The sequence below is a fragment of the Mauremys reevesii genome, linkage group 2 (assembly GCF_016161935.1).
Source record: "Mauremys reevesii isolate NIE-2019 linkage group 2, ASM1616193v1, whole genome shotgun sequence".
In the NCBI taxonomy this organism is placed as follows: Eukaryota; Metazoa; Chordata; order Testudines; family Geoemydidae; genus Mauremys; species Mauremys reevesii.
In genome coordinates, this window is record NC_052624.1 from 157,902,550 (window position 1) to 157,928,846 (window position 26,297).

General features: G+C 41.6%; 1 protein-coding gene across 8 annotated transcripts in view; it reads left to right on the plus strand.

Moving 5' to 3' along the window:
* UNC5D (unc-5 netrin receptor D) overlaps window positions 1–26,297 on the plus strand; it is a 428,876-nt gene that overhangs the window by 362,869 nt on the left and 39,710 nt on the right. For 6 of the 8 annotated variants that reach the window (XM_039525941.1, XM_039525940.1, XM_039525939.1 and 3 more), the window contains 4 exons: window positions 403–435; window positions 11,764–11,949; window positions 19,265–19,642; window positions 24,649–24,733. In XM_039525941.1, coding sequence (XP_039381875.1) covers window positions 403–435; window positions 11,764–11,949; window positions 19,265–19,642; window positions 24,649–24,733 — 682 coding nt within the window. The remainder of the gene's footprint in view (window positions 1–402; window positions 436–11,763; window positions 11,950–19,264; window positions 19,643–24,648; window positions 24,734–26,297) is intronic. The other 2 variants (XM_039525945.1, XM_039525938.1) reach the window with 1 other exon arrangement.

Genomic DNA, 26,297 nt, shown 5'->3' on the forward strand with positions numbered 1-26,297 from the left:
AGCCATGAATTGCACAATTTAGTTATGTGCTGCTTGTAAAAAAAATACTTTAATGAAAGTTACTCACACAGATAGTCTCTCTGAATTCTATGAGATATGGGCAGTAGGAGTGGGTCCTAAAATGCAGGGGGGTGTGTGTGTGTGTGTGTGTGTGTGTGTGTGAAATAACCAAGAGAGGTAACAAAGAAACTAAAACAACGAACTGAAATGACTGGAAAGAAATAACTTGGAAGACACTTCTTTTAAACGATGAAGGAAAATATATGGACAACATAAAAAATTCATATTGTCAGCAAACAAGGAGAAAACATTTCATTTATAGAGCGAGACAGAAAGTGATATGGGAAAAAGATACACTCCATGTAAATTTATTAAGTGCAACTTTCTCTCTCTCTCTTTTAGATAAAAAACCTCTTCATGAAATAAAACCCCAAAGTAAGTTGTTTTTTGTCTTGTAAATATATATATATATTTATATTTTTCATTTTCTCTTTCATTCTGCTTTATTTGTTTAGAAGCTAAATAAAACAAAGTTGTATGAAAGGCAAATGGATTAACAAAAACCTCTTAGTAATCATAGATTTTAGATTAAATATAAAAAAGTGACTATTCTTCAGCAGTTATGAATCAAATCATGGGCCCTTTCTGCAGTAATGCTTATCTTAGAATTGCTCTCTTGAGGTCTGTTGTGGTTTTATGGTTAAAACTAGACCAAATAAAAAATGTCTATATAAACAAAAGGTTTTGCCCAACCAGCTGAAATTTTTGAGTTTTCAGGTTTCCCTTTTTACCAAAACACCCCCAAATGTCTAGAATTTCAGTGAAGACATTTTGATTATATTTTTGACCTAATTATGTTGTGGGGAAAAATCTGTTTTCTGAGAAGCACTAGTTTGGAGTCTGAATGTGTGAAAATTTCTTTTAATTCTTCTGGTGAAAGATTCCCTATAAGTGCATATTATTTATTTGAAACTCCCAGATATAAAGGCCACATTTTATAATGGGTCTAAGTGAATTAGGTACTTAAATCCCATTTAAAATTTACTGAGGTTTGGTCATCTATTTGGCAAACCTTTGGCAATCCCAGCCCAAGGTATATATTCTTAGGAATACATAAAGTAAGCTTTAGACGTCAAATTGACAGTTAATTTCCATGGGGCTTCATAAAGGGAAGTTCAGTAAACACAGTTCAGAGTATTCTTCTGTGTTAAAAAACAGGGATTTCTAACCAAAATGATTCTTTCATAATGCATCTCATCCACTGATATTCATATCCACACAGATTGAGGATATATAACTTAGTTGCAAATGTGATGCAATAAAAGTAATAATAAAGAAGAATAATTATCCTCCTAGATAGCTGCACCTCTTGGCAGGCTGAAGGAACTTGGCCTTCAGTTTCTCATCTTGTAACATATTGGAGTTCTGTGGTGTCCTACATAACCATCCTTATTACGTTTTATTGCTTGTATTGCACAGAGTCCTTGAATAAGAGCATTTTCCAATTATGAAATATTTCTATGGCTATTCAAAATCAAAAGCAAACTGTAAAACATTCCATGGTTGGCTTGCATTTTCATGCCCTTCTAAATTTGGCTTAATGGGACCATCCTCGTTCTGCCCTGTACTATTGATCTATTTTGTAAGTTATCTTGAGCAATTGCTGCATTTTTATCTGTGCACCTCCTTCTTAATTATTGGATCCTAAGAGAATCCATCAAACTGCTTTAATTTCAGATTTATTAAAAATAAAACCTTAATGGGAGTCAATTTTAATGCATGAGGCTCCTAGTGGAATTAAATGGTGTTTCTTTAAGCTGTGAGGCTAGAAGTACATTATATAAATACAGCTTGTTGCTGTTCAGTGAAAATAGGGGCTTAGTTTAAGACTACATGAATCATCATTGATGTGAAATCAATCAATTATGAAGATAATTAAGAAACAACCTGTTCTGCTAAATAGCCTTATACATGGTTCTCTGGCTTTGACTTGTTTCATATCTGTTAAGACTTTAACATGCTCAACAAATGATTGTATGGAGAGACAGGTTTCCAGAGGCTGGAGAGGACAAAAAGAGAGTAAAATGAAGGAAGAGGGAGAATGAAAGCTAGAGAAATCTTTGATATCTCCTAACAAACTGTAATGGCAAACCAGAGGAAATGTGTGCCCTCCATGGCTCATGGAAAGCACTTATTGTAAATGAGATAATTTAATCAATTACATTTCCTAATGTACTAAACCAAATGTTTCATTTTCTGCTCCTGCACATCTTAAATTATCTTCAGGTGCTTTATGAAACTTAATCATAGTTAATAGAAACTTCATTACCATCAAATATGCTTTCAATAAATGTTGTGTAACAGTGTCAGGAGATGGAGTGAAATATTGGTTATGATTACCACAAACACATACCCTGTAACAAAATCATAGAAACTTATTGCTTTAAGAAAGTCACTGCTTCCTCTGGGTCAGGAAAATGCAGTTCATTAAATAATAATTGGTTGACTTCAAGTGTTATTTTCAGTTGAATCCCATCTGGAAAAAAACACAAAGTATCAAAGTAAAAACAAATTCCACGGTTCCTTTTCTTGAATCTCCATTTTCCCAAGGGAAAGAAATTCTGCATAAAAGGCGAGAATGGAAAAAGAGATTAAAGTGTTGGGCTTTTTTCATTTTCATTTGTTGTTTGGAAACAAATAATAGTGCTCTGAATAGAAATGAAAGAATAAACACTTCTTTTATAAGCAGCATTGTCCCTTGGAACAAAATTAGTACCATTTTGCTTCTTTAAATTGTCATACTTAGTGAATTATTTTTTTCCTTCTGATTCTTAACTGTTTGTAGTTTTGCTGTTGTGTCTTTTCATCCCTGACTAAGAAGTAGTTGTGTGAATACCTGAGTATCACTTTCAGGTCACATCTAATACAAAAAAAACCCCGAAAAACATCTTGTTAAAGATAAGGAATCCTAGAAAACAAAAAACTTATACCAAGAAGAGAACCATCAAATTTAGGTCCCAGTTGTGTTTTTAAAAACACATATTTTTCATTAAAGTAAATTGTTTTGTTGTTCTAATGCTGTTAGTATTTTCTCCAAATCTTTTTGATTAGTATTTGAATATTCTCCTCAGCACTTGTAATCCAAACATGGCAATCTTGTGCTGAAACCAAAAATGAAACTGACTGATCTATTTTGTTGTCTAAAATGAGTGAAAACGAGAATATAGATTATCTAAGTAAATATGTTTGAATAATGTAAGAATTAAGAATTATACATTTCTATTAGTAAGATAGCTGAGGGATTTTCTTAATGATTTTTACCCTAACAATGTTTAAAATGTGACAGCTCTTTAAAATATTCTCAGTTTTACATATCCTGTTTTGACAGTGAAGAATAACTTCTGAACTCCTGTTCTATACATCTGTTGCCACCTATGCTCTACACCTCTGGCAGCAGCGGATTTTTATTATTAGCAGGGGTATGCATATTTTAGATCAGAATTTAACCTAGTTAAAGGAGGAGGGAACAAATTAAGATTTTCCAATTTTTTCTGTAGAAAAGGATACTTTTTAAAGGTTATGTTTAAGACAACTACTGGATAGGTCAATGTAGCTCTCAAAAGGACGGGAATGTAGAGGTGGGGAGCTCATACACTTGTTAACTGATTACTTCTACCCCATGGGATATATACCACTCCAGGATGTTCATAATAAACAACACATCTCCTGGCTTACCCAAAGTACCAATTTTCCACAAAAGTTAATTCAGGAATAAAGTATCGGAGTTAATTATCTAACAAAAAGATTGCTTGGGGACACATAAGTGAGAAGAAATTGAAATGTAGTTTATTTGTAGACTTCCTTTCTTGTACCCTGGTATTAGAGATTGAAACTGAGGAAAGAAGGTTACTTTTATGGTTAATGGCAGGGACTCAGGAGATCTGGGTACAATTCTAGGTTCTACCTCTGTGTGATATTGGGCAAGTCTCATGAGCTTTCTGTGCCATCTGTAAAAACGGGATAATGATACCACCTTTGTTGGTCTTGTCTATTTGGATTGTCAGATTTTTTGGGGCAGGAAATGTCTTTTACGCTGTCTATGTATGTCACCTACCATACTGGGGAGGGGGAGAGGGTGCTGATAATGACCGGAGTCTCTCAGCACTAACATAATTCATAATAAAATGGGCTCAAAACTCCACTGTAAATTTTCTAGCATGACAAACTTTCCAAAAAATGGTCTGAGCAGACTTTGAAACATTTTCATTGTAGTTATGGCAAAAGTTTGGGCACACCATGGGTCAAAACTGGGTACTTGCCTAAGAAAATATGCCATAATTACAGTGGTGGCTTGCAAATATTGACTATTGAATAGCAGATTAAATCTTCCCTCCATTTCCTGTTCTGTCTGACAGCTGCCAATAAATGCTAACTTCTCCAGTCATGCTAGGAAAGAAAGCCAATCCATTTCCTAACATAATGAGAGAGAGCAACAATTTCTGTGTGGAAGGAAAAATGTAGTAGAAAGAAAAGAATGAAATGTCATAAAGATACCATATGCTCATTATAACATTATTTTGAGCTATTTTAAAACCTTATGTGCGCTTGGGTTTGATTTCACCCAAGATTAAAAACAAAGCAAATCACCGAATTGACACTTGACTCTTTTTTTCTTTAAACTTTATTTTTTTAAACATCATGACCTTAAGGATGACTAAAGTCATCCTTGTTTTGCATCATTTCATATTCCTTTCCACATCTGTTCTTTAGCATCTCTATAGCTGATCTGTTCTTAGTCATAGAGCTATTCTTCTCCATCTGCATCAGTAAAATATTGCTCAGGGAAGAAGCTGACCAAAGATTGCTAACAATCTGGAGCTGTAGTTCCAGAAATATTTTTCTTCATTCATTTTTTTAAGAACCCAGGACCTCTTGAAATATCCCTTTTTCCCCTTTGCCACCATCTAAATATGAAAACATATATGATCTGTCTCTTTCCCTTTCTACTGTTGGTCCAAAAAAAAAAATTGGTGGGGATCATAAACCTTCACAAAAATGTTTTTGCTGTTTTGTTGGCAAAATTTGAAAGGGATGAAAATTTGTATGACAAAATTTTGAAACTTGAAACATTTTCAGTAGCTATATCTGGCTAAAAAATGACAAAAAAGGTATTAGAAATCTCTCTCTCTTTCTGGCCATTGTTTCACTGAAACTTGAAATCCTCATACAAATGTATCAAAATTGTGAAATTCTAAAAACTTCAACCAGCACTAATGATGTATACAGTAACACATGAGCTTTATTTCTAATAGAGCTACTTGGAAAAGGATTATTTCCCCCCTCAAAAATATTAAAATTTTAAAAATAAATATAATTTGTATTTTTACAAATAAAAATGGGATTTCAACTAAATAGAAATTTTTGCAAAAAAAAAAATCTAGTTCTGATTTTAACACCCTCTCCCCCGCCACACACACACACAAAATAAAGAAAAGTGTAGACGAGAATAATTTGACCATGTCTTGTTTCTAAATGTTCTTTTTAAAAAGTCCCATTTGTGGCATATTGTCAAACCATTGACAGCACAGGCTAAACATGGTCATATTGTACCCTGAGGCTGCTCTGATTGGCAGCTCAGATTCTTACACCATCACCATATAGCCAATTTCGAAACAGCACTGAAAAATCCAATCTAATGCTTAATGAGAGAGGCATGACCAGCATAAAAGATCAGTCCAAGCCGAGAGACACTAAACTCCAAGGGCTTTGGCAAAGAACTAGAGAATGAACCCTACCCAGAAGTCACTCACTTTAAGTTCCTTCAATGTGTCCTGGCCCTCTCCAGGAGCTAGAACTCTGAATTCAACTCAGAAGAGACACACTGTTCCTTCCCCTCACGGCAACCAGCAATGGGCTTTGGAGCAACTCCCTTCCTGGAAGAACTCCCTCCACAGCAGAAGAGCCTCAGTCAAGAAGATACTGCCCCAAACCTTATCCCAACAGAAACTAGGTACTGAAAAAACCCACCCTCCACAAACTTGTGCTGCAGAGGCAATTTAATTAGCTAGAAATGATAATCTACAAGTAAGATTGTTGATGGTTATCTTCATGAATAACTGAGTGTACTTCATATATATTCAAGGTTACGTCCTAGCCTACATCTCCCCTGCCACCACAATCTGCCTTCTTTTGCGTATGGACACTCTGACCCAAAAGAAAATTGTTTTGTGCAAGGGGCATTAAGTTTATGAAAGTCAAACAAAGGTGGCATCTGATAGAAATACAATAAATTAATGATCATGTCAGGACATTAAATTCTACAAAGACCTTGATTTTTTTTATTTTATTTTTTTTATTTGTGTTATAGTGTTTAAGTTTCCTCAATACATCACTTTGCATCTACAATATCCCTTGTGGAGCTGGATGTTGAAAGTCCCAGAAACTATTAGCCAGCCAGAGTAGGGGAAATCCCTTCATACAACAGATCTGAACTCTTCACAGATGTTCCTGGACCACAAGCTAGAAATCTTTACGGGCATATCCCCTTTAAACTCGGGTACATGAGTATGTACTCTATGGAGATTTTTCTGCCACTGATTCTGGAATGGCCACTGTAAATATAAGGCTTTTTTCCAGGGAAGAGCCTGACAGCCACTCTGATTTGCCCTGAGAGTCTCTGTCTCTTTACTAAGTAATACAATCCAAGGAGAACTGGTTTAAGGTAAATGGAGATTCTGTGAGCAGAGTTTGCTTTATATCTCTGAGTACTTGGCTTGGATTCTGTAGAGGACAGCTTGATAACCAATAGCCCATTGCCTCAGCCTACTTAAAGCAGAGTGTATCTTAATTTTTTATTTTTTTTTTGCTGCTGGTTGCTCCTATTGTACAGCTCCCTTGAAATTAGGGGGCTGTCAGTATTCCACCGATGCATTTGGCAGAATAGCTGATGTGCGTTCCTGGCAAGTTAAGTGTCCAACATTTAGTTTACATAACTAAGTGGTAAACCAGAAAAAGCAACTTTTACAAATTAGGTCCCTGCTCACAATTTCTCAACACACATCGTCAGCATTCTTCTGTCCTATTTCTCTTTAAATTGTCTGACCATCTAGTTCTTACATACAGTATAGGGTTTGAGGGTGAAATTCCCACCTGTGCAGAGCTCGGCACAAGATAATGCACTACATAAACCCTCAGACTAAGAATTAAGTGGTGCAAGGCCATCTACTGGCCTTCTATACAATACTGCATTCTTCCTCTGTGTGTTGCAATGCTTCACAATGCATTCTCTGTTTACTGCTCAGTTATTGAATAGTTTGGTCTGAATTTCCAATTCCTACTTAGGCCTGGTCTACACTAGGACTTTAATTCGAATTTAGCAGCGTTAATTCGAACTAACCGCTCAACCGTCCACACCAGGAAGCCATTTAATTCAAACTAGAGGGCTCTTTAGTTCGAATTTGGTACTCCACCCCGGCAGGTGGAGTAACGCTAAATTCGACATGGCTAGCTCGAATTAGGCTAGGTGTGGATGCAAATCGAACTTAGTAGCTCCAGGAGCTATCCCACAGTGCACCACTCTGTTGACGCTCTGGACAGCAGTCCGAGCTTGGATTCTCTGACCAGCCACACAGGAAATGACCCGGGAAAATTTGAATTCATTTTCCTGTCTGGGCACTTTGAATCTGACGTCCTGGCTGGACATCGGGGCGAGCTCCGCAGCACCTGCAACGATGCAGAGCTCTCCAGCAGAGGAGTTCATGTTATCTGTGAATAGAAAGAGGGACCCAGCATAGACTGACTGGGAACTCTTCGATCTGATCGGTGTATGGGGCGAGGAGTCTGTGCTTTCGGAGCTGCGTTCCAAAACAGGGAATGCAAAGACCTACGAGAAGGTCTCCAAAGCCATGAGAGACAGAGGATACAGGCGGGATGCAACGCAGCGCCGCGTGAAAATCAAGGACCCCAGACCAGGCTACCAAAAAATCAAAGCGGCAAACGGACGCTACGGAGCCTGCCACCACGGCCCCACCAGTGACCGTGGACTCTGACGATGGGACAGTGTCGACGGCCAGTTCCTCGGCGATGTTCGTGGACGGGGAAGATGAGGAAGGGTTTGTGGAGGACGAGGCAGGCGAGAGCGCTTACAACGCTGGTTTACCCGACAGCCAGGATCTATTCATCACCGTCACGGAGATCCCCCAACAACCCTCCCCGGCCATTAACCCGGACCCTGAATCAGGGGAAGGAGCAGTCGGTAAGTGCTTTAACCATGTTAACTTTTATTCTTAATATAACAGGAATCTTAACTGTGTGAAAAGGAGGTCTCTCTAGATATGGGGATAGAACAGAAATCATCCTTGGAGATCTCCACGAAGCTCTCCTTGCGTTAATCGAAAAGCATCAGCAGGAGGTTCCTGGGGAGAGCTGCCTTATTGGGTGCTCCGTGGTAGCACAGTTTTCCGCGCAAGGCTTTCATGAGGTACTCAGGGAGCACTGCCTCCCCGAGCACGGCTGCATCGGGCCCTGGTTCGTGCTAGCTTTCACGCAGCATGCGCTCTCTATCTCCTTCAGTGACCCTCCTCAGGGTGATCTCGCTCGGAGACTCCTGCATCTAATTAGGGTAATTACTGTAATTTTACGCCTGGTCCAAAGTATTTTTAAAAAATCTACGGACAGACGGCAATTCTGGGAAAACGGGCTTGAAATGATTGTCTGCCGTTGCTTTTCCGGAGGAAGGAATGACTGGCGACATTTACCCAGAATCCACCACGAAAATGATTTGTGCCCCAGCAGGCACAGGGGTCTCAACCCAGAATTCACAGAGACAGCCTAGACTCAGTTAATTGTTCGCCAAAATGTATCTTTGCAAGGAATTCACTCCCTGTTTCCCATCTCACAGCTTCCACTGTCTCCAGACCTGCCACAGCATCCCCCTCGCAGAGGCTGGCAAAGATTAGGCGGCAAAAGAAAAAGACAAGGGACAAGATGTTCGAGGAACGTATGGGCTGCTATCTAGCAGAGGCGGACCAGCAGAGCCAGTGGAGGGAGACCGTCTCTCTGTGCCAGCGCTCACACAGCGAACGGGAGGAGAGGTGGTGTGAGGAAGACAAGCAGGCGACTGAAACGCTGCTTGGACTAGTGAGGGAGCAAACGGACACGCTCAGGCGCCTTGTGGATGTTCTGCAGGACCGCAGGAGGACAGAGACACCCTGCAATGTATCTGCAACCGCACTCCCCTGCCACAAAGTCCCATACCCCCCTCACCGAAAATAATCAGGAGGAGGGGCGGCCGGGGACGTGAATACTGTCACTGCACCACAGCACAGTGCTCAAGTACCCAAAAGATCTCATACCCTACATTTGCTGAAGTCCTTCACTTCCAGACTCACAGTAGTCCCAATCCCAGTCCCATCCCCTACATGTCTACTTAATTAATAAAAATGCTTTGCTGTTAATTACTGTTTCCATTATGTTTTGTCAAAGAAGACTGTGTTTGAATGGGGGGCGTGGGGAAGGGGGTGGTTAATTGCATAGGACAGTCACCTTTCCCAGGGTACAGACACGGGGGCAGGATCAGCAGCGGGTCACACACACGGTGCAGTCAGTAGGCACCCTGGTCGGTTTTTGGAGGTGGTTTCCAGGATCTGTGTGGGCGGGGGAGATGTGACTTTGCAGCGGGGGAGGGCGGTTACAGATCTCATACAGCGGTCCTTGTCCTGGACCGCTGAGTCACGCAGCTGAGGAATCTGTATCCGTCCTCCTCCACCACAAGGTCACATATCCGCCCGCACACAGAATTCCATAAAGAGGGATGGCAGGCTCCATTGAAAGAAGCCTTCCGGCACTGCGGACCGCTCTAGGAGCAGGAGCCTGTCATTCCTTGAGTTTAGAGGCGGTCTTTACATCACCGCACACCCTACCCAGCACAGCCTGCGTCCCAGTTTCAACCCTTTCACAAAAAGTCATGAATAAAGAAACCTTTAAGTAATAATGGGACATGTATTTTATTTTTACACATGTGCTGGAAGTGGGGGTAACGGGGTGAACGGGGTATGTAACCGAAGAGGAGAGTCAGCAGTAACTGGGTAAAGAAACAGGGGCAGGTTCAGCTTCTCTGTAAAGAAACTGAACAGTCACAGGTCACGCTGCTCGCTGGTATTTGAAGAGTTCCTTGTCGCTGTCCCAGGCGCCTGTATAGGGCTTCATGAGCAAGTGCATTAGCGGGCAGGCTGGGTCCCTGAGGATGACTATAGGCATCTGCACATCCACAACAGTTATTTCGTGGTCCGGGAAGAAACTACCTTCCTGCAGGCGTCTGAGCAGCCCACAGTTCCTGAAAACACACGCATCATGAACCTTGCCCGGCCACCCGACGTTGATGTTTGTAAAACGTCCCCTATGGTCCCCCAGTGCTTGCAGCACCATTGAAAAGTAGCCCAATTTCTCAGCAGCTGACTGTGGAAGAGGTGGACGATAAAGTGCGAGGAGGAGAAAACGGCGATGATCGCAGCGGGCTCCATGCTTGCAGTGCTGTGGCGTCCGCGCTGTCACTAACCAGAAAAGTGCACGAACAGATTGCCCGCAGGCGCTTTCAAGGAGGGAGGGAGGGAGGTTGTGATTGACGGTTCAATGATGACACTTACCCAAAACCACCCTCGACACATTTCTCCCCCCAGCAGGCATTGGGGGCTCTACCCAGCATTCCAATGGGCAGCGGGAACTGTGGGATAGCTTCCCACAGTGCACCGCTTCCAAAGTCGACGCTGGCCCCGTGAATGTGGACTCAGAAATTCGAATTAGTGTATTTAGTATGGATACACAAATTCGACTTCATAAGGTCGAATCCACAAATTCGAACTAAGTTGATTCGAAATAGTCTTGTAGTGTAGACAAGGCCTTATTTTCACTATGATTTGTTTGTTTAAAATAATACACTTTCTTCCAATATGCATTTGATAATGCAACAACCATATTTGTGAGACAGTAAAAGCTTTACAGAGTGAATACATGACCATTTCTTTCTCTAAAGCAAAGTTCAGCATAAGGGGAATTATCTAAGGGCCCACAAAGTATCTTGCCTAGTAATTTAATTTCACGGTTCTTGGTCCCAACTCCCACCCGATCATGCATAGTTGGACCTAGACAGCTCTGTTATTGCAGGTCTCATCTGGGCTTCCCTCGTTTGCTACCAAAGTTTTAAAATGTAAAAAACTTAGTGCTTATGTATTGGGCAGCTTATGACCGTTTGCCATTAAAAACAGATATGAAACCGAAGAGCACTTGCACGAATTCCTGTTGATGGCTCAGATTCCATCAGCTCAGTAGGACACTATCAAACCCTGTAGGCTGACTCCTTAGCTTTCTTGTGTGTTTGAGAGGTGGTAAAGTAAAACCCACAGTAGAGGGTGAAATATGAAATCTTTACTTCACCAATCATTCCATCAAGTTTGCTTTCTCCTGGATGAGCAGCAGAGCTCAACCCCAAACCCTACATGTCCCTGGAGACCAGTGAGAGACAAGAGTTGGTGTTGGACTGGTCCTGCTTTGAGTAGGGGGTTGGACTTGATGACCTCCTGAGGTCTCTTCTAACCCTAACTAAGACAATGTAACTCAGCCCTTAATCTCACTAGGCTGGAATCTCACTGTACCCACCCTGCTCCCCAGACCTGTGGAATACACTGCTGTGGTGGGCAGTTTTGGGGGAGAGGGAGAGGCAGTATGAGTGTGTGTCGCTAATCTGGTGCCTACATTTTCTCCTTTCAGATATCGAGAACGCCAGTGACATTGCCTTGTACTCAGGCCTGGGTGCTGCAGTCATTGCTGTAGCTGTGCTGGTAGTCGGCATTACACTCTATAGACGGAGCCAGAGCGAGTACGGCGTGGATGTGATTGATTCATCTGCGCTGACAGGAGGCTTCCAGACATTTAATTTTAAAACAGTCCGGCAAGGTTAGTGTTGTGATTTCATCATCTTCCCTTGCAGCTTCTGTTGAGAGAGAGCATGCAGCCTCTGGCAGCATGAGACCTCCACAGGCAGGGCTGCCCAGAGGATTCAGGGGGCCTGGGGCAAAGCAATTTCAGGGGCCCCTTCCATAAAAAAAAAATTGCAATTTCAGGGGCCCAGGGCAAACTGCCCCACTTGCTCCCCCCTATGGGCGGCCCTGAGAAAAATAAACCTTCTGCATCTCAGCACAAACCTAGTTTTGAGAGAACTTCTTTACAAGGTATCACTGGTTCTCAGCATCAGCTAGTGCTAAAAAGCACTAAAGCTCATTAAAAGGATTGGACAAATATTTTCCATAAAAACTTTTTTTGGTTTGAAAACTAGGGGTTTTTAAAAAGCAGAAAAAAATCACGGACAATGTCTGCTTTCCTTCAGAATTTGTTGTGTTTTTTTTTTAATTGAAAAGCTGAAATTAGTCTGCCAAAACCTGAATATGGTTTGGGGTTTCAGAAGTGTGTGGCCAAATATCTGCTGCTTGCTGTGTTTGATTGTTTAAAGAAACAATAAAAAAATTCTGCTTAAAAAAATCCAAGACTTTTGAACCACCTCAGCTTGACTAATCGCCTGAGCCCATCCAGTCAGAGATATTTCCAGGTTTCTGATACTCTGCTGGCTTCCTTGACTCATATCTGTCTCCATAACTTTGGGTTCATTTAGGTTAGAACATAAGTACAGCCATACTGGGTCAAACCAAAGGTCCATCCAGCCCAGTATCCTGTCTACCGACAATGGCCAATGCCAAGTGCCCCAGAGGGAGTGAACCTAACGAGTAATGGTCAAGTGATCTCTCTCCTGCCATCCATCTCCACTCTCTGACAAACAGAGGCTAGGGACACCGTTCCTTACCCATCCTGGCTAATAGCCATTAATGGACTTAACCTCCATGCATTTATCTGTTTCCTAGAGACTGGCTCCATGGGGTCCTTAACAAACTGGAGACAGTTACTCTGGGTTTGTCTTTAGTATAGCTTATGTACACAGTCCACAAACTGAGCATTTGAGCTTGGTCCAGAATCTGGGATGAGCCTATGTTGTGAAAACTGAAATGCTCAAAATAGCACATGCATGTGAATGGACACAGGGTGCTAAAATTAAATTAACCCAGGGGTTCTCAAACTGGGGGTCAGGACCCCTCAGGGGGTCACGAGGTTATTACTGCAGGTCGCGAGCTGTTAGCCTCCACCTCAAACCCCGCTTTGCCTCCAGCATTTATAATAGTGTTAAATATATAAAAAAGTGTTTTCAGTTTATAAGGGTGGGGGGTTGCACTCAGATGTTTGCTATGTGAAAGGGGTCAGCAGGACAAAAGTTTGAGAACCACTGAATTAACCCCTCTGAAGCCTCAGGGAATGTAGGGGGGGCAGTTCCCTTTGTAGGGTTGGGAAGGATATTGCTCATCTCATGTAATCCCTCCCCCAGTGGCTAATTTTAAATGAAGCTACCCTCCCCTGACATGAATCTCCCTATGGCACTGAAATTAAATATAGACTATAACATGGCATTTGAGAAGTGAAAGGGATGGTAGCCCGAATGGAAAAGCTAACAGCTTGGCTCTTCTGCAAGCCTCAAACTGCTGAATGAGCTTCAGCGTAGGGAAGGCTGTGCCCCCTATCCAACCCCCACCCACTTCCTGCCCCCCGACTGCCCCCCTTCAGAATCCCCGACCCATCCTGCTCCTTGTCCCCTCATCATCTCCCAGAGACGACGACACCACCACCACCACCCCGGGACCCCACCCCTGCTCCCTGTCCCCTGACTGCCCCGACCCCTATCCACCCCCTCTGCTGAGTCCTGACAGACCCCCAGAACACCCACAATCCAAACCCCCCATTCCCTGTCCCCTGACCGCCCCCCCAACCTCTGCCCCCTCCCTGTGCCCTGAGTGTCTCCGAGACTCCCTGTCCCCTAGTAACACCCCCCCCCGGCCCCAGCCTCTTACGCCCGGCTCCCCCCTCACCCGGAGCCTCAGCGCGTCGCATCCATGGCCATCCCTGAACAGCTGTGCAGCGTGGCTCTGGCGGGGCCTGAGCTCTGCCCCGCTCAGAGCCGCGTAGTAAGGGGGCGGGGCTGCGAGCTACTCCCCGCTCAGAGCCCCAGGGTAAAGGAGACGGGGCTGTGAGCTTCCTCCACTCAGCCCGGAGCTCGCAGCCCTGCCCCCTCACCACACGGTTCTGAGCGGGGCGGAGCTCAGGCCCCACCGGAGTCAGGCTGCAGCTGTTCAGGGACAGCCCTGGGTGCGCTGAGGCTCCAGGAGAGGGGCGGAGATGGGGTTGGGTCGGGCTGGGGCAGGAGCTTCAGCCGTTCTCTTGGGGGCCCCTGCAGAGCCCGGGGCTTGGGGCAAATTGCCCCACTTGCCCCCCCCCCTCTGGGCGGCCCTGTCCACAGGAGGGTGGAACTGGCTTGTGCAGAGCAAGGTGTGTGGTCTAGTGGCAAGGGTTGGGCCTGGCGGTTGGAATTCTGGGGTCTTTTCCTGTCTCTGCCGCCAATTTCTGTGTGAACTCAGACAAGTGACTAATCTCTGCTTGCCTCAGTTTATCCCTCTGTATGTGTGTTAGAAGTTGAGTATATTATTAGCTTCTCCTACTGCATTGACAACTAAAAAATGCAGAAATCATTAGCATTTAGTAAATTCCTACTCAGTTCCTATTTCTTCTATTTTTGGTTCCCAACTGAAAGTGGTTAAATTTTCATTTGTTATAGTCCTAATTTAAACAACTCATTTTCAAGCATTTTATGTTACATTGTTTGCATGCAAATTTCTATATCCTAAGATATATATGGAATAGTCGAAGATGCACAGTTGTGAAAATATATTTATTTGCTCTTTTTTTTTTGTTAAAGGACTTTAGAAAGTTACTGATAGATTTTTTTTTTTTTTTTTTTTTTTTAATTTATGTACACTTTACATACACTCTGTGTCACGTGGAGTTTGCAGCAACAGTAACAGAAATTGTTACAAAATAGAAAGTTACATGGCTGTTGCAGGTATTCAACAACCTACAACTTACAACAGTGTCATCCTGAGAGTGGTTAGCATAGTGATCATGTAAACATGCTTAGAAGCATTTACGGTGGACAATGGATGGGCCAGCTTCATCATATTCCTGTTTCGTGATCCACATCTGCTGGAAGGTAGACAGGGAAGCCAGGATAGAGCCACCAAGACATAAATAAAGCTCCATGCTAAAAAGCAGTCGGTTTCCTGGAATATTTCCTTGGACAAAAAAATGAGATTTTGAACTAAAGTGGTGATCATTATAAAATCTTGTGTTTCTTGATTTGGTACCACTATTCTAAACTAGATGCTGGCCTTATTGTGGGTGGGTGGGTGTGAAAGTGGCCCTTTTTTTTTCTCTCTCTCTCTCTCTTTAGGAAAGTGAAATGTTGCAATTGGTGCACGTGTGTGCGTGAGCATGCGTGCACGCACACACACACACATTCTGCTTTCCAAGAGAGACATACTCCACAGAGCATAAATAAAAACAACTTGGGATGCAGAGGAATTTTAGTCATTTATTTGGAAGTATAAATTTCCTGTGAAGAGTGGTATATAATTTGCAATTTTATCTTTTCCACATTATCTGAGATTGAGCTTCCAAATTAAATAAGAAGCTAATTTGTTATAAAAATCTTGTTTTGGGTTTTGTGTGGGAGATTTTGGTTTGGTTTTAATGTTGCACAGACTCCTCAGTCAGAGGCACCATAGAAATGTCCACACAGACAGTTTCTTATATTTGAGGATGCATTAGTTCAGTTGAAGCTACTTTGGATGTTTTTGGAATTTTTAAAATGAATACTTGCAAACAAACAAAAAGCCCCCAAACAGTCTGAGATTTCACTTGTATTCTAACCCCCACCCCTCAGCCATACCCATAAGTCACTATTTAAAATATTTTAGCCACAAGCTTAAATGCTTTGGTGGATCCAGGTTTTAAGGTTTGGATCCAAATTCCATTGATCTTAGTGGGAGTCTTTGCATTAACTTTGGCTTTGGGATCTGGCTCTTAGAACTTAGATACATATGTGATTTTCTGATTTGTGTTTTTTGTTCTTAGGCCAATTACAGCTTTAGTTTCTTCAGAATGCCACACAGCTAGGAATGAGATTCAGATACTCAGATAACATGGTGATGAGCATGATATAAAAATCTAGACAGATGAGACCTCTAGGGACTGTAGAACCCTCTCTCAAACATCGGAAAAAACAGAAAACATCTGGCTTGTTGTCCCCCCCACCCACCCCAGTGTATCACTTGCAAATTGTTTTGGTGGGAGTTTATTGGCATAAATTTTAAAACTGGAAACCCTAAATATATAGAGCCAGATTCTGTCTCCTCAGTCTGGCTCTGTGGAATGATACAGGTAGCTCAAAGAAGCCATAACCTGGCATCAGTCTGTATGGAAAGGTGACCTTTAACTAGAGTAAAGCCAGTTTACTCAGCTCTCATACCAAGATGTAAGGAACATGTCAGAGGTATGTGAGGTGAGGGGAAAGAGCAGCTCTAATCTGCAATTTTTAGCTGTTGAACAGTCTTTGGGAACAATGGCCAAATGTCATAAACTAGAGCAGCTCTTGGGCAACTCTGTTTTACGTTGAGGTAGTTGCAGATTGGCCCAGAGAATAATTTTGACCCAAATAGGGCAGAGGAGAATCCATCCAATATTATTCATGATTTGATTTCTTCAGTTGACAGCTTCATGTGATATCCCCAAATCTTAACCTTCCTAGTTTAGAATAATCTCTTTTGTAGTAATCCCTAATCCATTTAGATGAAGAGACTAGTTCTTCTGACATTAGCAGTAGGTTAGCAGTAGGAGGGTTTTAAGTACATTATGCTTAGAGAAGCCTAGAAGTTTTTATCTAATCTGTCTATCATGTTTAATTGAGGAATGGTGCAACTTGCTTAATTGCTGCCTTCTGGGTAGGAAAGAGTTGGTGTAGCTGGGAATTCTTTTTACATTCTAAGCTAATCAGCTGTACGCAAACATCCAATACACTCAGTTTCTTTAATACCATCTGAGTTGGAGAAAATATAGTAAGAATCTCTGCTGCTGTGTTATATTGACAGCAACATCATTTAAAAAAGAAAAACCAAAAAAGGCAGGTCTTTGGAATGACTCCCACCCCCCCACCTGTGATGCTGAAAGCTGCAAAGAAAGGCTTAAAAATTGTGCCTATTTTCATCTAAAGAGAAATCATACCAAAGGCAGCAACATCTGGTTAGAAATATGCATTAGAGCAGTCATTACCCACAATGAGTAAGCAGCTAAAGTGTCTATTGCCTTATTTATCAGTGGTGCTAAGGAAAATATTTAGTGGATGCTAGAACTGCAGAGGACATTTTGTCTGCAATTCAAGTTTTTGTAGCAGATTAGACATGGATCTTTTGACCCGAGCTGAAATGAAAGGATCTGCAAGAGTGTGATAATGGAGCTTTTGAGGGATCCAGATTCTACACTTTTTGAGAATAAGTGATGTTAGCAGTCCAACTTGAGACCTATTAAAAGGGCCTAATTTTCAAAGGGTGGGTAGGCTCAGCACTTTGTGAAAAATCAGATGCTTTTTAAATGTCTCAAGTTGAGAACCTAAAAATCACAAGTCCTGCTTGAAAATTTAGGCCTTAAATTTATTGATTCTCCTCCTCTTTCACCTGGTGTTCTCTGAGTCAGTTTGCACCCAGAATTAGATTTGGAGCGAACCTTTTCTGCATAATTGTGGTCCCACATTTCTAGTCAACATAGTTTCCTTCAAGCCTGAATCCATACCTTCCTATAGGCTCACTAAAAGAGTTGGTGTTCAGACATGTTTTTATTTGGTTTACACTTGATTCCTTGGTTACATGTGTCTTGACACAGCCTGGAGCATAGAAAACATAGTGTTCAAGTATCCTTTAGATCTATTGCATTGTTTCATCTCCTTTGGGACATTGCCACATGTGATTCTGATTTCTGAGAGCATTGGAAAATGAGAGGAAAGCTGGATGGGTGATAGTGAAGAGGTCTGAAGGATGCCAGTGTGATGAATTCATGCACATTTCTCTAGGAATTATCAAAACAAGGATAAAACCTTGCATCTCAGAGTCTAAGTGTTCTGAGAACGGTACATTTTATAGACATCTCTTAGCCTCTGAGGCTGGCTTGTTTTAAAGTTTTAACTTGATCTGGCAAGAAGCACAAATCCTTCAATGCACTTTGTACCAGCAGATCCTAGGCACCTGCATATATCCACTTGACTAAGGTTCCATGTGGGCTTGGGATTTTTTTTACCTATATCTACCTATATGGAGCTCATTGCAAGATCAGGAACTAGATCAGAAAATATTCTGCTTTAACATTGGTGAAGCCCAACAGAATAATTTTCCAGCATCTGTTCTGATTTTATTATTTGTTATATTGCCTGGATTGCTTTTAAAAGTTTAACTGCAAACAGAAGAGGGAGACACATTATCTTCTAAGTGCAGTTTTTTTATTGTCAATATGTGAGGTGGATATGTTGCAACAAAGGATCATTAGTTGCCCATGGAAATCAAGGGCCAGATCCTCAGCTTTGCTCCGTTAAAGCCAAAGGAGTTACACCACGTAAGAGTCAGGCGCCCAAAATTTTGTAGTTAATATAGAACTGACACCATTGATTTCCAGACTGGCCACTGAATTAGTACCCTAAAGGACCCTATAATTTGAGCTAAAGTGAATAACAAAAGAATTACTTTGCAAAAAGTATATTGTGCATTTCTAGTACAGCGACTTTTATCTGAGGATCTCCGAGCACTCTACGAACATTAATTAAGCCTCACAAGTCTCCTCTTTCTGTAGGAAAATGCTATCCATTTTTATAGATAGGGAAACCATGGCATGGAAAAGTAAAAAGGGGGATTTTCGAAAGCACCTCACTGACATATGAGCACAAGCCCAACTGTAAGTTACTAAGGTGCTTTTGAAAATTCCAGTTAAAGTGACTTGCCCAAGGTCATACAGTGAATTAGTAGCAAAATCAAGAATAGAATATAGGACTCCTAACACCCAGCCCTCTACTTTAATCACTGGGCCACACTCTGAAATTGTAAGATACAACATAAAATGGAAAGGTGGGTAAACAGACTTTTCCCTGTGTGGGTGTGGAACTCCACATTCTTCCCCTGTTTTTCCATTGCTCAGATTAAATTCTGGTATGTAGACATTTTTCTAGGAACCACTATGCACATAACAGTTTCCCTTGCTTGTAAAATGGTACCTGAGTACTCAATCAATTTCCTTTCATCAGGTAACTCCCTGCTTCTGAACTCATCCATGCAGCCTGACTTGACAGTGAGCAGAACGTACAGCGGACCCATCTGCCTGCAGGACCCTATGGACAAGGAGCTCATGACAGAATCTTCGCTCTTTAATCCCTTGTCAGACATCAAGGTCAAAGTTCAGAGTTCATTCATGGTTTCCCTGGGGGTGACGGAGCGGGCCGAGTATCACGGAAAGGCACATTCTGGAACATTTCCCCATGGGAACAACAGAGGCTTCACGACAATACATGCCAGGAACAAAACTACATACATTCAGAATCTGTCATCTCTTTCAACAAGAAGTGAGCTGAGAACGACTGGCATTTTTGGCCACCTGGGTGGCCGATTAGTGATGCCAAACACAGGTGGGTCAATCATTTTCTTCTGAAAGCACACAAGAAAGCTGTGACCTAAACCCTTATGTTTGATATCATTTTGTGATATAAAGAAGAGAGGAGCTCACTTATTGGGAAATATGAAAATGACAGGAATCTTGTTCACCCAGAAGACAGTTGTTACTATCAGATCATTTAGTAAGATTACAACCAGGGCCAAATTCAGAGATGAGGGTTTATTACATGTTGATAAATCGGCATTGTGTCTGAGCTGTTATAATCGAACACCTTCTCCTGACTCCTCAGCATGAAACTTATGCCAGTGTAGAAGACTCCCTTTTTCTTACCGGGTTCTCAATCCCACCATAGAGCTCCTCTCAGGAGTTCATTGGTGAATCAGGGTCTTAGACTCCCCTTTCCAATTTGTCCCTCACAGTCTAATTATATCAATGACTGACCCAATGAACATTGCTGGATATCAGGACAATGCTACAGAAAAATCTGTGGGATATCATAATGATGAGAGACCATTGAGGCGAGTCACTGTTCTGAATGAAAACTACTGTTTGTGGCTACAGCTGTTGGTCTAATTAGTTTGTTGGTTTGGGATTTTCCAGGGTTGTTGTTTTTTTCCTTCTAACTTAGTTCTGTTCTGAAAGGACATCTCCATACTGCATCACTTGTGAGATAATTGCCAGCTCAGTACTGGGTTGAGCATCAGAACTTTGCTTGAATTGGAGGAGCTAAATTTGCATCACTAATGGATGATGTTTGCTTTGTGCCTTTTGAGCTTTGTAACTTAGCGTGAGATTCTCGTCATAGCTCTGCTTGCTAATTGCTAAAAGGAAATGGAGTTTTTAAAACTTGCAGCCACTGTGTGAAACCAAATTAGAATCAAATAAAGGATATTAAGATTGCATCGCTGCAGCATATTACACTGTGCCAGTGCATTTATGTGGTGCTGACTGCACCTTTTGGAGTTGTGAAATGGAATGTGTGTCAGAACTGGCCTGATGCCACTATTTCCAGCTAATTGGGCACCTTTTGAATTCTAGTGATCCTAGAGTTGAGATACACTTTCTACTAGAGTTTGATTTCGCTTGACAACTTTTGTTCTGTGCATCCAGGCCTGTCTCTTGCTGTTTGTTTGAATGAAATGCCATTTCCAGCCTTCCTCTTCATATTTCATTGCCGCTTTAAAAAAAAAAGCATCAAAAACATAGTTTGTATTTAGAATAGATTGATAGTAATACGTAATTAAAAGTGATAATATTTAGCACACAGAAATGCATGATGTATTCAAGGCAATTGTTTCTCCGTGGACGATTTGTAATGTTCAGGAATGAACATTACAAATCTATCAAGGCAGTGTAGCTATCAAAAGTGATGATGGGCAAAGGAATTCTTATGCATCAAATTACTTTAAATAATGCTCATCCCACAAAGCAAATAAATTCCAGGTGTATTTGGTCCATGCAATTTACTTTTTCCCCTTCTGCTACTAGTCTGAAATAAAATCTTGCAGACAACTGCAAATCACAGTAACATCTCGACATTTCAGGATTTATCTGAAGGTATGCAAGGGTGACATATTGAAAGAATCTGGAATCTATTCTTTCCTCCCTCATTTATGTTGGCTTTACAACAGTGTAACTCCATTATGGCCACAATGGAGTAAGTTCCAATGTACACCATTGTAAGAGGAGCATCAAACCCTACGCTGCAATGGCTGTTGTGCATATGAACTAAAAGAAATGAAAATCTTTATAAATCCAGTTCGTTTTTGTAAGTGATCTCTCCATTATGAGTTTCTCCTGATCAAAAGCACCAGCAGATTCAATTTAAAGACAAACGTTTGCCAATGTAGCATTGAGTAAAGATCCTTACGGAAACCTTAAACAATAATTGAGCTTTGCAAACTATAAGGAGCTTTACAGATGACAAGATTCATAATATTAATAGATATTTAGATGGATAACATGGGGGCAAAGAAGAATGCACAGATAATGTAATTTTTAAATAATTGGTTTACTCCAACAGCTTTTTGAGATCTAACAAAGCTAATTTTAAAGGTTAAGAAAGTCGTGCATGCATTTGTTGTGCAAAAAAATACTAAATAGAGAACTCAGAACAGGTTGTTCTGTTGTCAGATCAAATAAAAGGCTGTCAGGTAGCAGGTGTTCCCCTCTTCCCCCCCCCCCCCCCAAATCAATGCCAATTGCTGGAGTCATGTCAAAAATAGCAACTTTTTCTAGGTGCTAGAGCGTCAAGATATTAGACAATCTACCTTTTTTTACTTCATAACTTGGAGCTCCCTTTTTGATGGCACAGATATTCAGCTGCATTCAATCACTGTGTTCTGATTCCTGTGCTTTTTCTTCTGGCTTGAAAGATAGTAGTGGATCTTTGACTGAGGTGAAGCTGTGATAATTTCAGGCCACCTCTGAGCTCTGTGAGTAAGCTCAGACTCAATTTCCAGCTCTGTCTGAGTGACGCTTGACTTCAAGTTTGTGAATGTCAAACTACTATTGTGCACATCCAACAATGCGGTCCTGCCCTTTCAATTTCTTCCTATCCTGTAGGAAGGGTGTGTGTGTGTGTGTGTTTGTGTGTTCTTGTTTGTTTTTCACCAGAACTCACTGTTGTCCAAAGGGGTTCACCCTGAAAAGAGGCAGGCATTTTTAAATGCTTCATAACTGGGAAATTTCAAAGCCCAGAAGGCACCTAACCACTATCTACTTTCACTGGGAATTAGCTGCCTTAACTGTACTTTTGTTCCTTTGAAAATCCACCCCCTTAAACATTTGTGGATTTTCTCAGCATCTCAAAAGAGCTAACTTCTCTCTATCCTATTCTAATGGAGGAAAATGGTTGCCCTGAAGTTAGCCCTAACTATCAAAGCGTGTGCCTATAACAATACAGGGAGAGCAGTACCTAGGGAATTATCATAAATACGGTGTCTAACCAGTGTAATGATGGCCATGCCTCTCTAGTATTGATATTAAAACCTAGTTAATAATGAATCTATTGTCAGGAGGCTCCAAGCAGGGTTTTTTAATGTGCCTCATTCTTAGCACAAGTGAAAGAGACTAATGATAACCAGCATGTTACTGAATAATGTTCATAAATTGGAAGCACAAATAACTTATTTTATAATGAGTCTTGGGCTGCATGACTGTACAGCAGCTCTCAGGCTTACAGGAGCACAGCTCATGCTGCATCGGTAATGTTATTAGAAGGATGCCATCTCTCCATTGAAATTATAATCACCAAGTTGTATGCTTTTCTACTCTAGCATTGGTTCTTCTGATGAAAGAGAGGGTGAGAGCTTCATTATTTGAGAGGGAGGAAGAAACCCTGAGGTTTTATTTTTGCAAAGGACTTTTTTGTCATGCGTAGCCAGTTCATTTCTTATCATAAACAAGAAGATGCATTAAAGAGAAGAACTGTGCTCTGTGGGCTCTTATCTGTTAGCTGATGTAAAAGATTTACTTCAAAGCAATTGCTACAGAGAAAAGAAAGCTCAGGAACTCCACATGAACTGTGGGGCTGGGTTGGGCTGAACGTCCTTGGCTTTGCGGTAGACTGTATACACCTAGGAAAAAGCTACTGAGGATTTTAAATTTGGATTCTTTCTTTTTAAGCTAAATAGCTATATCATCTGACCATACAGAATAAGAATAAAGTCAATGCCAGAAGTACATTCCCTAGGGGACTAGATGACTCTGAGAACTTTTAATGGGATACAGAGTCTTTCACCTTTGTGTGGCTGGAGTTGCATTCAGACCTAGTTCAGAAGTGACTGAAAGTTGTTTGAATCTGATGGCTGCGTTAAATAAGTTAGTGGTTTTATTATGTCCCCACTCGGAAATGGGTTTGAGACCACCCTCACAACTGGAACTAAACAGAACCTTTGCTGGCAGTCTCAGCAAAGGGGCTAAGGACTGAATGAGCCCATCAGACTGCAGTCCTCTCGTTTCCGTAAAGGAGTCCCTCCTGTGCAGGTGGCATCGATGGCAGAGTGGGTGAGAAGTCTTTCTATACCTAGGGATGAAGAGAAGAGTTCAGTCATCAAGGTTACACATCCTACATCAGTGGTTCTCAAACTTTTTTTTTTTCCCATGGACCACTTGAAAATTGCTGAGGGTCTTGGCGGACCACTTAATGATCTATCCAAATGTTGTTTGTACCGTTAACTAACTATTGTAAAGCTCTTTGGGCAAAAGTGCTATATTTAAAAAAAACACCTTAATAATAAACATTTTTTGTTCTACAAATAAAAGCGCACAACTAATATTTTAATATCAGTAATCATACCTTTCTAATGCGAGGGATGTGCCCTCTCTCCCCTGGTGCAGCAGCCCCTGAGCCTCTTTCTCTGGCCACCACAGCCCTGCACGTCCCAAATCCACCCCCCACTTCTCACCGCACTGCCCTCTCCCACCTATCCCTATTCCCCTCGAGGCCACCACCTCATCTTACATGGGCATCTTCTCCAGAGTCCAGGCACCTAATTAGTGGAGCCACTCCTACCCGGCTCCACTAATTAGGTAGGTGGCCCTTCATTCTCTCTTGTGCAGCTGCCCAAGCACGCACCTTAGAGGGAACAACCCCTGGACCACCTGAATGGAGCTCGTGGACCACTGGTGGTCCATGGACCACAGTTTGAAAGAGCAGACTTTGAGGTATTTTTGCACCAGTGAATGATGTAGGTCAGAGGTTCTCAAAAACTCATATGATGGCAGGATGCCTGCCCCACTTTTGTATAAAGCCCAGCCCAGTGAGGATCTGATACTGATAAGGGCCTTTGGGAAATACTGTAGTACATACTGACACATCTTATTAAAATGGTTTGTTTATTTCCTTAATTTGATAATGGCCCACACTGTACTTCCATTTTCAAACAGGCTTTTTGCTAGGGTATTATACATTTCAAGGGGTTATAATTCAGAAGGTTTTCCTTTACGTCCTAAGTATTTCCAGAAGCTTTGGATTTGGGAGGTCCAACAATAACCTCTAAACTTGTTCTGTTGTAGGAGTCAGTTTGCTGATACCACATGGAGCTATCCCTGAAGAGAGCTCATGGGAAATCTACCTTACCATCAGTCAAGGGGAGTCCAGGTGAGAAACCAATAAAAATCACATGGCAATACCACCCCACAGAAAAGCATAATCCCAGAAAATACTTTTTCTGATAGACATCATACCAATTATTGGATTATGTGGGCCTCATTCCACCCTCTTTTACCCTGGTATAACTATTGACTTCACAGGAATTACCAGGGTAAGCAATAGCACAGTCAGGCACTTTGTTTGCTGCCACTCTGAAAACACATTCAGATATGAGAACTCTGTTGAAGGACTGGATAACTCAGGGGAACTGGGTCTCTAGTAAGGAATCTTGCACTTCTAGGTTATCAGTCTGACTCTTCCCATTGCTGGTGAATAATTATCACCATCCTATGGACATTCAGTTGACCTATGGTAAATGAATAAATGGGTTCTCAGTCAAGTTCTTAGTGCATAGATAGTCTAGTTCCTAACTTATAGATAACTCTGTTCTGAAGTCACTATCAGAGTCTGTTCTCTTGTTGGCTGTCTGTGATGACAGACTGTCACATTGCCCCAGCAAGAACTGAGTGGACCATGGAAACTTAACTGCCCTTTGACCATTAGAAGTGTGGTCCTTGTGCGTTGCATTTGGCAGGGTGGTGAAGAGGGTGTTTAAAGTGATTGCAATGGTGCTGGATTGAAAGCCTGGGAGAATGAACTCCTTTATTTATCCACAAAACAGAAATAATGCAGGGCAAAGGCACTTCAAAGAGTTAGAAACAGAAGTAAAAGGAAAGTTGTTATTAAGCTTTTGGTAAGTTCAGGCAGCTGTTTTTTGTGCTGCCATTATCTCTGCCATATAAAATGTACCTAGCTACTCTTTTGGACCTTTTCATAAACGAGGTGGCCATTAGTCATGGGTGGGAGGTCTGAATTCTGCTATCACTTATGTCAGGAGTAACTATATTGTAACCAGTGGAGTTACTCCAGATCTACATCAGTGTGAAAGTAGAATTTGACCAAGAGTCTCTTACCTCAGATTAGTTTTTCCCCCCTTTTTGTTATGAAGGAAAACAGCCAGAGAAACAGATGGTTTTAACAGATTTTTGATAGCTGTTCCCATAAAAGGATTTTCTGTTTCCCAGTGGTTTTAACTTTTCACACAACATGGGTTATAAAGAATCAAAGTGCTCTACCAGTCAGTTGTTTTTCAGAGCCCAATGGATTTTGCTGATGTGCAATGCTAAGTTTGGCACAAGTTATTTTCTAGGTTCTGCTAAGTTCTGTCTGAAAATGTTGTAACTCTACTGTCTCCTGGTGTTTGAGAACAAAGTAAAATTTTACTTAATTGAGAAGTAGGGCTAGCACCCTACCCGCTTCACACCTGCCTCCTCTCACATCCTTGTACTAGCATTGTGACAATATGCTACATTTGTGACCTAAGTGTGCTCACTTCAGTTACTAGATTCTAAAAATGAAGGATTGTCCTGTAATTAGTGACAATAGAGCCCAAATTTCTTTTACCTCAAATGCAAAATTGTGAAACGGAATAAACATCACCTAGAAACTCAATACTGTAAACTGAGTTCCTGACACAGACCTGATTTATTCTAAGTCAAATAATCTTACTACT